This window comes from Calonectris borealis, chromosome 16, assembly GCF_964195595.1.
Source record: "Calonectris borealis chromosome 16, bCalBor7.hap1.2, whole genome shotgun sequence".
Taxonomy (NCBI): domain Eukaryota; kingdom Metazoa; phylum Chordata; class Aves; order Procellariiformes; family Procellariidae; genus Calonectris; species Calonectris borealis.
This window is the reverse complement of record NC_134327.1, coordinates 6,376,933-6,392,206: the sequence shown is the minus strand read 5'-3', so window position 1 is coordinate 6,392,206 and position 15,274 is coordinate 6,376,933. Positions and strand designations below refer to the sequence as shown.

The 15,274-nt window shown below is 36.0% G+C and overlaps 1 protein-coding gene across 4 annotated transcripts in view; it reads left to right on the top strand.

Moving 5' to 3' along the window:
- The window catches only part of MRTFB (myocardin related transcription factor B), an 81,100-nt gene that overhangs the window by 15,304 nt on the left and 50,522 nt on the right, over positions 1 to 15,274 (top strand). For 2 of the 4 annotated variants that reach the window (XM_075165020.1, XM_075165021.1), the window contains one exon: positions 7,244 to 7,410. In XM_075165020.1, coding sequence (XP_075021121.1) covers positions 7,257 to 7,410 — 154 coding nt within the window. In that variant the 5' untranslated portion in view covers positions 7,244 to 7,256. Of the gene's footprint in view, positions 1 to 7,192; positions 7,411 to 15,274 lie in introns of all 4 variants that reach the window. The other 2 variants (XM_075165024.1, XM_075165019.1) reach the window with 1 other exon arrangement.

Below are 15,274 nucleotides of genomic sequence, written 5' to 3'. Positions count from 1 at the left end.
TTTAAACACTAAGCTTCAGAACATTCCTATGAGTTGTATCCTTTCCACTGAAGGGTTATTTGAAGCCCAGAAGATACTTCTGCACACTGTTTTTTAAAGAAATGAATAGTAACAATGAGTTTCTGATAATGCATAATCCAAGGCGATTACTAACTATAGTTAGTCAGCCCTTGATAGTTCTCATCTTTTTTTGCTTTTGTCTAATTACCTTTGTAAAAATAGCTGTATGATTTAAGTCCTTGTTGCTGTGTATTTTACCACAAAATTTATCTTCATTGATTAATATATCAACACTGTATTTTAACTGTAGGGTTGCAATTTCTCTTTCAATATAATAATTTAATGTCAGTTTTAATTGCAAAGTTCATATACTGTCTCCAAAATACTTTTAATGAGAGAGGTTGTGTGAGAAACGAATTGCAGAAGTTGTAAGCAACACTGAGTTGTCGGCAGTGTTGGCGCTGCTTCTCTTTGGGAAAAGGGACAGCATCATACTGTGTGAAGTGGATGAATATTTTCAAGACTTTTTTTCATGAAAATTGTCTTTTGGTCTTTTAATCCACTATGGAATACACGAAATAAGGGGCTTAAATCTCAACAGAACAAGCATTGTTCTTGCAGTAGAGGCAAACTTAATTTGAGACATTTTCTCCAATCAGTGAAATTGTGAATGTCAGAAATGAATTAGATTAACATATTCCGTTAACTTACTGATAATCTGGATGATTATTAATAGCAAGTACTTTCCATGTCTATGTTCATTTTGTACTCAGTCATATGTTCATCTTAAGTGGTTCTAAATGCTATTTCAGTAAGTGGATTTGAAACCTACTGAGAAAATGAAAAAGAAAAAAGAAAAAAAAAACTTTTCTGTAATAGTTTATTGTTAAAATTGCAGTGCTAAATGCAAAAGGTAATTTTTTGCTTTTTACACCTTTACTATTTTAAAAACACCAATATATGAGACTTGGTGTAAAAGACAGGTTAGTTATTTGGAAGAATAGCTTTAAGTGGCTTTTAGATATTTTGTAAGTATTTCCAAAGTGCTTTTAAAATAATATTATTATTATTATTATTATTATTATTATTATTATTATTATTATTATTATTATTATTATTATTAATCTTTCAATTTTGTAATGAAATACAAGTAGTCTTTAGAGTTTAGGGAAAAATTGTGTATGGACATGCAGAAAAAGGTATTCAGAACAATTATAAAGGGAGCCCCGATAGCTTTTCATGTAGGGATTTAATAAGGTCTCAGATGTGTTAATAGGATGTAAGCACAGCTGAAATGAAATTGTGCATATACGATATGTGCTAGTGCTGACTAAATAGAACATGCTGCATTTTAGAGGTCACAGAGAAACCATTATATACTAGACTGAGGAGTATTATTGTCATTGTAGCAGACACCTAGATCTGGTATTGCTCCAGGAACTGACTTGAGATGGATTTCCTGCAGCCAACCCCTACTATTTGTTTCTTAATTTTCTTTTTACCCCTTGCTGATAGGCAGCACTCCAAGAGGAGTCATTCTTTAAAAACATTGCATCTTTTCCTCTCTTTGAAGCGGGCATTTCATCCCCAGTTCTTGTTTCTGGGAAATGTCTCTCTTAGCTTACAGTTACCGTATTGTTCAGTGAGCTGAATGTTCCTGTGTATTTTGAATGTTTATGTCCAAGTCCTACTTGTATTGATCGTGTGGAAAAAAAGGAGGTTCTGAGCATTCCAAGGGTCTGACCAATGGGACTCAGCTAACTTGAAGATTAGAAAGGAAGCTTGTAGGCATATCTCTGCACTTGATAGGGCCAGCTGCATTCTGAAAGCATAGTTCTTCCCCTTCTATGAGATGGAAAGAGGAATTGCTAAGTTAGTCTCATGTTGTGACTTAGCACATTATCTCAAATACAAATCATTAATGCTCACTGTTCAAATCGAGGTAATATTTGAAACCATAACAGTCCCATAAATGCTAATTACCACTCTAGTGTTAGAGATCATTGTCCCCACTGTACAGATTTTCAAGTCTTTCTAGGCATTGACAAGGAGATCTGAGACCTTAATGCAAATGACCTTCATTGGCAACTGTTAAGCTAACCTGCTGGATGCAGTGCTTAAGCTTTTTAGATGTCTTTTTTACTGTTTCCTGACACATTGCAAAAAAAAAAAGAGAAAAACCAAAAAACCCCACAAACATTTTGCAATTCTAGTATTCTTCCCACTAAAGATTCTGGTGTATTACAAACTGCTAGCTGTATCATTTAAAATTTTACTGAGTTTTATAAATGGAGAAACTTAAACCTAGGTGATTTGACTGCTGATGTTCACATCATGATTCTGTAATAAATTCTGTACTGGAGCCTGGTATTGCTAATACCTAATCTAGTGTGACTATTAATAATTTGGTACTGCACTGTGTATAGTGACGTAAGTTCCTTGCAGGTGTAAATGAGTGAAACACTGGCCATTTAACTTGGCCAGAGTTTGAATGCACTGTGATTCTTGAACTGTTTTTTTCCAGCAGATTTCTAAAATAAAAGCTGATTTACTACCAAAGTGTCATCCAGATTTCACAGTTTGTGCCAAATAAAATACCAGTTCTAGTGTTTCAAGTGGCAGGGAAGTATGTATTTTCCCCCTTCTAAGATTTTTCTAAGGAAATATACTTTGTCTTTTGAAGATAAAATGTTTAAAAATAAAAGAAGCATTTGTCTTCAGCAGTTAAGAAAGATAGCAACCACCTACAATCTGTGAGAACACTTACATAAGACTCATACACTGTACAGGAGTTCTCCTTTGCCAGTACTGGAACACTGTTTCTATGTAGTTGTCAGATAAATGTGAACCAATGCCTTGCTTGCAGTGCTGGTGCATGTTCTGTTTTGATAATCTATTCTGAAGGTTAAGTAGGAAAACAATTTTGTTTTAGTTTTCACTTTACTACTCTTAAACATTTTGCTGAATTTGGTGTAAAAAAAAAAACAAAACAGAACAACCAAACAAACCACAAACCCCCCAAAAACCCCAATCCTTTGGGACTATTGGAAGAGTGGAGTAGTTTTGTTTTATTTGCTACAAGTAAGATGGTATTACACTTTCCAACACTTCATAAGTGTTTTTCATACCAAACAGAATGATGGTTCATACAAATTAAAAAATCTTTAGGTGTCTTAGTTTCAACGAAGGGAGAGGAAACCCCTGAAGTGACAACTGATTTCTGTCTGGCAGATTAGCCTTGTATAAAATGGTGCTTTCTTGGATTATGAGAGTACAATATTGAGACTTTAATAGTACAGATTTTTTTTTTAATTGTATTTTTCCTGTACATGGTTTTACTGTTGAGTTTCAGTTACGTTTATTAATACTTTTGTGTATAGGTCTGCTTTAAGTCAGGGGTTACACAGATAATGGTTACCATCTGTAAACACAGATGGCAAACATGAAATAATTCTTCAAGATTGAGGAGGCTTCAAATAAACGAGAAAGGGGAGGCAAATGTGTTATCTTTAATGTAAAATATGATAGTATCATGGTACATTAAATTCTAAATCAGATAAGGTTCTCACTTTTGCACATGATGACTAGACAAAGTATTTATTGTACGGGGTTTGATTTTAATCAAGGTAAACTAATGTTTTCTCCTACTGTTTTTTGTGTTTGAATTGCTGATGTCCCAACAACCAGTTATATTAGAAATGTCAGAATGAAATACGGCTTTTGAAAACTGAAGAAAGATGGGAGATGTTCTGCATATCTTAAGTCTAGTTTCATGTGAAGTAAATGCTGCTGGTTGTAGCATCCAGCTGATGACAAAGCAATTGTATGCATCTTCTCAAGCAGTTAAAATGAGCGTGCTGAAAAATAGCAGTGGTTTATGATCTCATACATACAACAGTGTAAAAAGATGTCTTTTTTCTTCTTGTCTATTTCTTTTTGTTTGTTTGTTTGGAAAGGTATTTATTAAAACGATTTTGGTTTAAATTTCAGAATTATTCTGTCAATCAATAAGGAAAACCTTAGGCCTAAGACAAACTAGTAATTTCATTTTGAAGTTCTTTTTTGGAAAGTCGAACACCTGAATTCTCCTTTAGATTCTAATGGAACAAGAAAGAAGAATCAAATTCATTGTTTATTATTGCAAGTCTTCAATTTGTCATCTTTATAGTATTGTTTAGATGTTCTGTTCATTGATTCAGTAAGGAGCTGTCATTGATCATAGTGGATATGAGCCAGATCTTGATGTAGGTCACAGACTTTTTTCCCCTACAAAAAACTTATAAATGTTGGGTGGTGGTGTGTGTTTTTCTTTTTTCGGGGAAGGTCAAGAGAATCCGTTATTCTAAGCTCAAAAATATTTCTGATGTGGTAGCAATTAATCAGTAAAAATGAAAAGAAATTACAGCAAAATGTAATTTAAGATATGACTAAGGAATTTGAGGAATTTAGACTTTCTGGGAATTCTAGAGTGTCTTTCGTTCAAAGATGATGTAGCAATATAGCAACAGGGTTGTTCTAGTATTAAAGGATCATTTGGGAAAACACCTGGGTTTTTAACAGCCTATAGGTAAAGGGGCTTGCAGCACCCTCGCAGCAAAAAATTGAAAGAGGGCCTTCTGCATGTAACAATGCGTAGTGACCTCATCCTGCTCCGTCAATCAGTACAGATAACTGCTTGAGGAAACAAAAAGGCATCAGCTGTGGTATTTCAATATGCATGCTACAACCTGTTTCGATTTTGCTTCCTAGAGGCTTGTTCCTATGAAATTCTGTAATGGAAAAGGATGGTAAACTAATAAATAGTGGATGTTTAGGCTTGCTGCAAATTTTTTTTGTTATGAACAAGTTCATTTTTAGTGGTTAAAATTGTTTATCCAAAAGATCTAAGACAAGGAATTTGCAATATCTGAGACTTTACTGTGAATTGGAAACTTTCAAATTAGAGTTAGGATTTCGCATTAGAGAACTTTGGTTTTAGAGGTTTCCTAATGATCAAGTTTGTGTACTGTATGAAACCATAGTAAAAACTGGGATGTGAGAGTCACAATCACCAATATCATCTGTGTTAGAGCAAAACAGCAAGAGGCAACAGTGACAGGTTGGAGTAGAAGAAATTCTGTTTGAAGCAGGGGGGGCAAGGCATTCACAATGAGGTTACCCAGAGATAGTGGAATCACCAGCTTTGGAGATTCTCAGAACCTGACAAGACAAATTCCTGAGCAGCTGGTAGCCCTACTCGGGATTGGGGGATGGACTAGATGACCTCCAGAAGGTCCCTTCTAACCTGATTTAGTCAGGTTCAAACCACATTTTGTTTGAGAAGTCAACTTGTTTTGAGTTGCACTGCAATGCTTCAATCAATATCATTTAATATGTTGCATATAATTCTTGCATGCCTTGTTCTTAGTTGAACCTGGACAATAAAACCACATTTATGTACATTCCTGAAACAAAAATTAAGAAATGGACATGTAACTAATTTAGCAGTGTGTTGTAGAGTGGTGAAAGTTAAACTGGTTTAATTTAAAGCAGGATATTTAGTTATCTGTCATGGGGAAGAGAGTTAGTCAAAGCTAACATGCAGCATAATAAACGTTAAACCTTTAGTACAAGAAGGTGTTTCTATTAATTTCATATGGATTTAATGGCATGAATACAGCTAATGTGGTTTAATGTCTTTGAAAAGTGACTCCAAGACATAACTCATAGCTAATAAATTGTGGATAAAATGCCGTGAATATGAGCAGATAAGCAGCTAAATTTTCACTTAAATTCTGCTCTGAAGAGACTTGCTTGGTTAATAATGTACTTAATTTGTATGGGTGAGTGGGAGTTTGAGGAGAGTGTAATGTCAGGAAATCGAATGAGGGCTGGGTAAATTATGCTTCTAAAAGCTAAGAACAAAGAAGAAAATCTTGCATAACAGTAAGTTAATGTGTCTTCATTTAATGTGAGAGCACCAATTGGTAACTATGGAAAATAATGAAAAATATGCACTTAACCGTTGTAATTGTTTTACTGAGGTATATATCAAGCAGCACTTGCTTATATTTCTTATTTTTAAATTGCCACTTTCAGCGACGTGATTCTTTCCCCCTTTTTGTAGTGTAGTCCATTCTTTGGTGGTCATGATCATTTTTTGTCATCTTGATGTTTTTTTAAAATATCAAGTAACACTTGAAAGATTTTGGGTATGGTCATTGAAAGACATGTGGCATTGTAATAACCTTTAAATGCACACCCCAACATGTGCGGTATTTATATTCAGCATACCTGAAGTTTGAAATCTAAGGTTGACTGTGGGCAGCAGTAGTGTTTCTTAAGAAAAATAACTAAAAATAAACAAACAATTTAACAACAAAAAGATTTTTTTTCGCTTTTATGGATCTTCATGAATTGTTAAAATTTCATATTGTTTGAGTTTCCAAGAATCCAGGGATGGACTTAATTGAAGGCCATACTGATTTATTGAAATTTTAATGACTTGATAGAGTTCTGTGACCTATAAAAAGCCTGTACCAGTAATTCATACTTCTGTCTCTCCTCACTGTAGGTGAAGTACCACATTAATGATAGAAAGGAAAGAAATAATAAATTGGAACTTCTCTTCCACTCTGTAGAGTATTTTACAATAAGTAGCTAGTATGCAATAAAATTAGTTTGAAAAAATTCATGGCAAAAAGCATTCCTTGCTGGAGAGATTAAAGATGAACTAGTTCTAATATAGTTCTTTAGTTGTATGAAGTCCTGTATTAATACCAAAGTTGATTTTGGATCCAAAGGAAAGTTGTGCAGTGCTTCAAAATATTAAAAGCCACTTGTATGTTATCATATATTAATTCAGCATTCTCTAATATAAGCTACTGAAAAAAAAGACTGTTTTGCTGATAAACGGGCTGTGTCACTTGCTAGAAGGTAGGGCACACGAGCTTCCAGAGGTCCATACTGAGAGTTAACACTGTAATTTTTCTGTCAAAGTGAGCGGAGAAACTGTCCTGCTTCTCGGAACCAAATGACGGTTAAATTGCTTGTAAAGAACTATATTTTTGCAAACCTGTAATATTTGTGGAAAATTAGTAGATAATGTATATATCATTTTAAAGTTGAATTTTGTGTGCAAAGGAACTCACCAAAACCAAAAACCGAACAAAGACAGTAATGTGTCTAAATGATTTTTTTTTTTCTTTGTTAGTTTTATCAACTATAGTGTGATTAAGAGACTGCTTGCTCTCCCTATCTCCAGACGATTTAACACAATGGATCACTTGGGGACAGCAGATGCTGAGGATGACTCTGGATCACTAACACGGCTTGCTCCTAGTCCTCACAGCGAAGCAGTTGCGCACGAGTTTAAGGAACTCTCATTGCAGCCTAACCAGTACTTACCTCCTCTGAATGAACGGAAGAATGGTGAGTGCAAAAGTGACTGTTCTCCTTTCCTCTACATTGCTTAAATGTTTTCTATGGGAATAATGATGTTTGTTTGCTTTCTTAAAATAACATTAATTGACTCTCTTCACTTGCTCGTCCCAAACTATGTTATGTAGAGTTAAAAGTGTGACAGTGTTTGTTACGAAATCTGTCCTGATCAGCTTCACCTGTCATGGCAGCTTCTAAATCTGACTTCAAAACCCCAACTGGAATACTTTGTTGAGGCATATAGAATGGACTTCTTTATATTTTTAAATAGTTTTAAAACCACAGCTTGTGTATAACAGAAGTATTAATTAAATATTTTTGAGAGTTGAGATAATTTTTTCGCAAAAATAATACAGAATTGAAGTTTCACATTGTATCCCAGAAAGTTTAATTCACCACATAGTTTAAGGTTGAACAACGAAAGAAAAATAAGATTTACATTTTGGGAATCTTTCCAGTATCTTTCCTTGTAGTTGATGTTGGCATGGCAACTTAAGAAAAAAGTGTTTCCACTGTTACAGTAAGCATCAGGAAGAATTAGGTCTGAATCCAAATGTAGGCTCATTTTTATTGGGGAAAAGGCAGGAACCTTTTTTTTCTTTTGTGGTGTGTGTTTGTTTTCTCACACTAATATCTTCTAATAATGAAGGTTTGTTTTCTGGTATTTGTAGTAAATAGTGGGAACGTTGAAAGTAAATGAAATATTTGGGTTTTGAAGCATTGTTTTAAATCAGTTTAGCTATTAATTCAGTTGTAATAGTATAAGCCATATTAAATAAGAAGAAAATGATCTGAATATCCCAGCTTTAAAACAGAAAAAATGGGGATATATATTACTAGACTGTATGTGTATCAAATACCCGGGGACAGGTCCAAGTCATGGTATTCTCTGTTTCAGAAAGACGTGGAATGTTGTCTATAACCAAGATGCTCCTGTTTACACAATGAGGGACTAAGTCTATGGTGCTTTGTATACAAACCCTCAGTATCATATAGCACTCCAAGAAAGAAAAATGTAATAAAGGGAAAATATGGTAGGGAAGAGACTTAGGCTTAGCTTATATAAATGTGGAATGACAACCTCTTTGAATATTTGAGCTTGTCTTTTACCATTGCTTCCTTATTTTTTTCCACGTATGAAGATCCAGAAATACAGAATACTATGTTAACTGATGTAATGTATTCAAAGTATTTTAAACTAAGGGGCCTGTAGCTAATTTGTTAATATTTTAGCTCTGCCTGCTTTTTGTAAGGCAGAAAAAAAATTGTAACTTGGGAGACATCATTTTTTCTGGCTACTATTTGATGTTAAATTGATAATAGGTATGTCTATACCAGAAGCTTATTTTAAGATAGCTTAAAACATTTTACCTTTTTATCAAGGAAGCAACAGAAATATGTATTTAAAGAAAGCTATTTCATAATGAGGCTAAAAATGCCAACATTTAACTCATAAACCTCATTAAAAAGAGAATGTAGTGGGGTTTTTTGCATCCTGTGTGTAATTATACCTCTGCAAAATTTGTTTGTTTGTTTTTTTAATTGCCTGTAAAACCAAAATGGATGACACGGGTATCTATGTTGAGTCTAAATAAGTCAAACTTTTCATTTCTAAAGGCTACTACCACAAGAATGTGCTAAACTAAACAGGAAAAATCCCTTGTAAGATGGCAAGCGTGTAAATTTCTCTTTTGACAAACCTTGCTCTGACTGTGTTAAGTACATATTTATCCCCTTCATTTAATTTCATTGTTTTGTTATCTTCCTGCTTTTACTAATAAAGATAAACTTTCAAAACAAGCAGTAAAATGAGGTATGCAGCTTCAGGTGCTAAACTTACTCAGATTTGCTCTTTAATCTTTCATTTTTAGTTCTTCTGTATTGGACAGTTGGTTCTTTTTTTAGGCATTCTTCCCATAACTTGAAAGTATTTTTGTGCTTTCATGAATTAGTGAAATAATTTATAGGTAGGTTTTGTATTGTCTTCATATATAATCTGCTGCTTGTTTATTTTCCAAAGAAAAGGCAGCGACAAGAGATTTTAATGCTTAAGGCTCTGGCTTTTGAAGTAACAGAGGAGATTTTCATAAACAAAGTGGTGATGGGGGAAATGAATAATTTGAGAAGCTGCCTCTCACTCCTCTGTGCCAGTTGACTTAAGAGCCATTGCCCTGCTACTCTTCTCTTCATTATTTATCATAATTCCTCTTATGACTTGGGATACTTTTGAGCATTTGTCCGTAGTAAGTATCAGGCCTCCCACAAAGATTTTAATGTCTTCTTTGAAGAAGAGATTGTATGAAGTTCACATAATGGTCCGTGGCCTCACTTCATCTGTGTCTTTTGTGACAAGACTAAGTCATCTGGCTGGGCTTGGCCAAAAGATTAGGCATTGTTTTCAAGGCCATTATTAGCACAACCCTATGCTTTTGAAAAGGAAAAGGCTCAACAATCTGCAAGGCAGATTGAGAAATCATACACTTGGAGGAATTTTTGGAGGAATACAGTCTGGTAGACATGATAAAGAAGTGTTTGGTGGACACTGGTGCAATTTCCTATCCTTTTCAGTTTTATAGATCTTTCCAATGTTGTTTAAGCATCCTACCACTGAGAGAATGCTGCTTTAGTAGTATTTAAATAATTCCTAAATTAACTTAAGAGGAGCCTCCTAGTTCTCTTCCTGTCCTCATGAGAAAGATCTGACAATATCTGACTTTATACTGGCTGGCTGCTTTTGTTCCTGAAAGAAATGGATGTTTGTGTTCAGATTGCTTTCTTAAAACAACAAAAAGAGATTTGGGCACTGTCATCCTCCAGAGCACCCAAACTATTGTTCACCCATAATTTCAGATTTAGTAATTTTAGATAAATTGGTTAAAAATAAATTTTTTGTAGAAATTATGAAAGTCAGAAGAAAATTTGTAAAAGTAAAATTTGAACTTGATGGATTCATATTAAAGTAGCCTTTGTTTTTACTTTTTACCAGAACTGGATTGCTTCAGGAATATTTTAATATGTCACTATTTTATAAAGTCTATAAGCATAAGAGATTTTAGTACACAGAAATACAATGGCACTTAATACAAAAAAATCTGAAATGTTTAAGGTTTTTTTGTTGAATATTTTTATGCAGGAAGCATTATGCTTACTCTGAGCTTTGGTAGTGATCCTTTAAACCTTTTGTTTACTTGAATGAGTCTTTTGGCAGTAGTCCAGTAGAAGGCTGAATTATTCCAGCACTGTTCTGCATAGTGTTATTAAGCTGGCTTGCACAAGTTAGTACAGAAACTGCGTTTCAAGCTTTTCCAATGACACCAGAAGTGTGGGAGGCTTATGCTTTGCTTTGGTTTTGTTTTACATGGAGGTAATCACAGCAGGGTAACAGAAACGTACAATGAAATTGCACGCACGTGCCTGGTGAGCCAACAGTTATTTGAGATGTGACGACTTCATCCTTTTTCTACATTTGACTGCTCTACCCCAGAGCTCAGAGGCATGCAGCAAAGCTAGCGTAAGAGTTCAGGTGAGCATAGCTCAGTACTTTTTGGTGCAAAATCTCATGGTTTAGATTAAGCTCTACTGGAACTGTTGTCCCTTGAGTTGACAAAGGAACACTTATATGCTCTGCCAACTCTGTTGAAGAGGTTGCAACTTACAGTAGAGGATAAATAACAAACAGTTGGAGGGCAATAGCATCTTAAGCTTCTCCAGCCATTTACTACATGCAGGTGTTTACTCCCTGATTAAAAACAAATGGATAATTTCTTTGAGGAGTGAGAGAGAGAGAGAAAGAGAGAGAGAAGGGCAGCAACATATTCTTGTCCTCTCAAATGTTGTTTTTCAGACAGCTGTCTTCCATCATAAAAAGTCTGTGAAAAACAAATATTAACCAATTAGTGTTTCGTATTTTAATAGCAGGGCAAGTCATGGGAGTCTGCAAGCTGATTTGCTAGAGAAAGGTTCTATTGCAGGGCTGAAATACTTCAACTGAACCATCTCTAAAGCAAACACTTCAATTACTTGGGGTTAGAACAACAAACTGTTTATAGAAGGTAACCTTTTGTATGTATTTGGGTGTAATAACAAAGAATCCTCTTTCCAGGATGTTGTATGTTGGTCTTCTGGACTGTCACAATTTTAAGATTTCCCTTTTTCTTTTGAGCTGTTTTCAAGTTAACGGCTGTGGGCAATACTGGCTTACTAATGAAATTAACTTCAGTTTCTCATTAGTCTGCATCTTTCTGGATAATTAAGTAATACATACAATGCATTGATCATGTAAACTTGCGCACTGTTTATTGCAGCGTATTATCGTGCCTGTTCTCTGGAGGCCAACTCTTGTTCCACTTGCCAAAAAGCAGCAAAAAGTTACCTTTTCATTGGTTCTGCTTTTCGTACTTGTCACCCACTGAGTGGACACTGAAGACATGCCTGTGATTCTGGTAGTCTAATGGCAACCACTGGTGTATAGTCCATGTCTGTCATGTGAGCAGTTGGGCTCCTCACATAAATGGAGATTGGGAAACAGAATGCCATGGCCTTCAGAAGCTCTTGGTTTGCATCCCTGCCTGAAGGATGCTAGGTTGTGTACACTGTATTTGCTTTCTTAGTCAAGCTGCTGTGTTCTTAGGAAGGACAGTGGTTGGAGGAGGAGAAAAGTGACACATATGAGGCTCTTCTTTAGGAGCAGGAGGGAGAAAATTGATGACTAGGTGTTGTTTAGCTGGACTGCAGTGGAGGAAGAATGACAGAGTAGCAGACAGCATGGCACAGCTGAAGTACTAGTCAGAACAATATGCTACCCACACACTGTACCACAGTTTCACAAGCTTCTGTCTGAGAGCCAGGAGGTGGCAAGGGAGGGAAGGATAGGCTGTCTGCTGCTGACAGCAGGAGGGTGGATGGGAATGATGCTGCTTGCAGCCTTCCAACCTGCTGTTTCAGAGCCAAAGGGTGGGAAGGGATTGCACATGCAGATACCATCAAAAAAAGGAAGCACTGCATGAGCAAAGCTTTTGCACACGGAATTAGTACTTTCCCAGAATTGGTGAGCATGCCACTTTGGCTAGTAAAGGTAGGTGTGAAGGTCTGGGTGTTGGGAGCCATGCAATCATAGTTCAAGGTACCTGTAAAATGAAAGGGTCCTAGCTTCTGTGTTTTACAGCAGTCTCTCTTGGCTTTGCAGTGGCTTCCTTGACTATCCCACTGTGCCAGAATCTGCTTGTGACAGTGGCTACTAGTTTCTGAAAAAGAGAGACATGTAAGTTACTTTGTGCAGTCATCACCCACAGATGAGAGCCTGGTTAAGTTCTTGTAAAATGGGTAGAGAATTGGTTGGCTCTTATACAGGCCATTGACTGTCCTTCAGCACTCTGTAGGCCTGCTTCAGCTCTTTGTCTTGGCTATACATCATTGCAGATTATGAGTGTGCCCTCTGCATTGTGTGGAGGAACAGTTTTGTTCCAACTAATGGAAGCTGATGGATGTCTGCTTCTCTAGTCTCAGAACCAGAGTAGATACAGGATTGCATTCTGGTTCTGTTTGGGGTTGTATGTCTTGTACCGGAGGAGGGTAGGAAAGGTGATGTGCCTACCATGGCTATCTGCTAGGTCTCGCTCTTTGATGGCTAGCAGCTAATATTCTACAGCAGAATTGAGCTAATTGAGAAAAGAGCTAAGAGTCTTGGATGTTTTTTCAGGAAAAAAGCCTGAACATCTGACAGTGAACATCTTAAAGTAAAAGCAAGACTGGTAAAATCTCTATTAGAAGAAGTCAGCCCAAAGAAATGTGTGCCTCTGGCTGCATAAGAACAACGACATTCAGGAGCAAAGACCTTGAGGCACTGAAGGTCAGATGAGAATGACAGCTTCCTATGGGGCGACTAGAGCTTGTGCGGAACTGCAGTGAATTAAGGTGAAGATGCAACACACACACCCCCCAAAAATACAAAACAAACCAAAACAAAAAACCACAAACCCAAAAAACCAAACCAAAATGAAAACAAATACTGCAAATGGTGTATATTGAGTCCTCGTAAGGGACCAGCCCAGCCAGCTGGGAGACAGTTAGTTCTCAAAATAACTGAATGAAATCTACATCACACTTAACCTAATGATATTACTTAAATTTGATGAACCAAGGGAATTTTTCTGGCATCTAAAAGCGTCGTGGGTATATTAGTTTGCCTGTTATCTCTTATCTTCCACTCCTTCATTATGTAGCACTGGCAACATGCATTCTTGGCATAGCTTTATGGCTTCTGAACAAATTCTTAATCCTCTGTGCAGTTAATAGATTTGAAGCTGCAAATTTGATATTAGGGAATCAGGTGAAGTTTGGGATATTCTCCTTGTATCTGTATATGACAGGTTTTTTTCAACTCTTTTGAGATCTGCGATTAGGCATATTTTTTCCTCTCCTAATGGTACACAGGTAGGTTACTGGCTTAGAAGTTATTTTCTTGAGAGAGTTGGGAAAGATAAAGTGGAGAAAAGATGGCTAGTGGGAAGACTAGAGAACAACAAATGGAAAACTTAGTTCTGATTAAAGTAATAGATTGGCACAGAAAATAATTGGAAATGTCAACCTACATTCAGCAGTTTCATAGTCACTAAGCTGAAAGCAATGAGATCTGGAAAACAGCATACAGATACTCTGATTAACAACAACACCCCTACAACAAAAATGAAACCAAAAAACTCCCCCAAAACCCCAAAGTAAGTATATTCTAAAAGACCTATCTAGATATAGAAGTAGTATACAATTTATATAAGTTTACAATAGAAGTGTGTGTGTGTACATATATATATAGTATAGTGTACATACAGTGTGTGTGTAGAGGAATGGTTGCCCAGAGAGGTTGTGGAATCTCCATCCATGCAGACATTAAAAATCTGACTGGACACAGTCCTGGGCAGCCTGTTCCAGCTGACCCTGCTTGAGCAGGGCATTGGGCTAGGTGATCTCAAGAGGTTACTTCCAACCTTGGCGATTCTGTGATTTGCCTTTCCTTTAAGGTGTTAATAGTCCATGGAACATCCAGTGCAAATATTCTACTAAATAATCCTTTATAAGAATACACAGCATATTGTAGTTTATATATATTTGTCTCTGTGTTTTGGGGGTTTTTTGGGGTGCTGTGTTTTTTGGGGGAGTTTGTTTTTGGGTTTTTGTTGCTTTTTTTTAACAAACAGTGTCAGTAGAAGAAACAAATGTATTTTAATGTGTGGATTCTTTTGGTCTCCCTGTAAATATCTGAACGTTGTCTTATCTGTTATGAGGTGAGAGAGCAAACTGAGTAGGTACTGATTTCCCAGTAAGTCTGTCTTTGTCATTGGTACTGCCAGTTCCCACAATCCTAGCATTCCCAGGGCATCAGTCAGTGTCTACAAGGAACAATTTTCAAATATTAAAGCATGTGAAAAGACATACAGGCCAAAACTCAGAGCTCTCTAGGGACTGTGACCTCTTAAATGGAATATATTCTGACATTTTCACAGGCTACATGAAAGAATTCCAGCAGGGTCATTCCATTTGGTAAACTTCTAAACAAACATTCCATCATTTTAGTTTGATTTATAGATTTTTTTTTTTTTTTTTTTTTTTTTTTAATTATCTGCTTATTGTGAAGAGATTAGCATGGGAGACATGACCTGTGACTGACTCAATTTAAGGCATCTGGTATATATGAAAAGATCCTGTTAGAGGGCTTGGCATTTGAGTGATTACAGGAGATAGGGAAAGTATGTTTTCCTTTAAAGAGATCTCTTGATCAAACTGTCTTATTCTGACTTGTTTTGCCTGAAATTCCTTGTGGGTAACTAAATGCATAGCTAGAAAAGAATGTTGAGTTAAT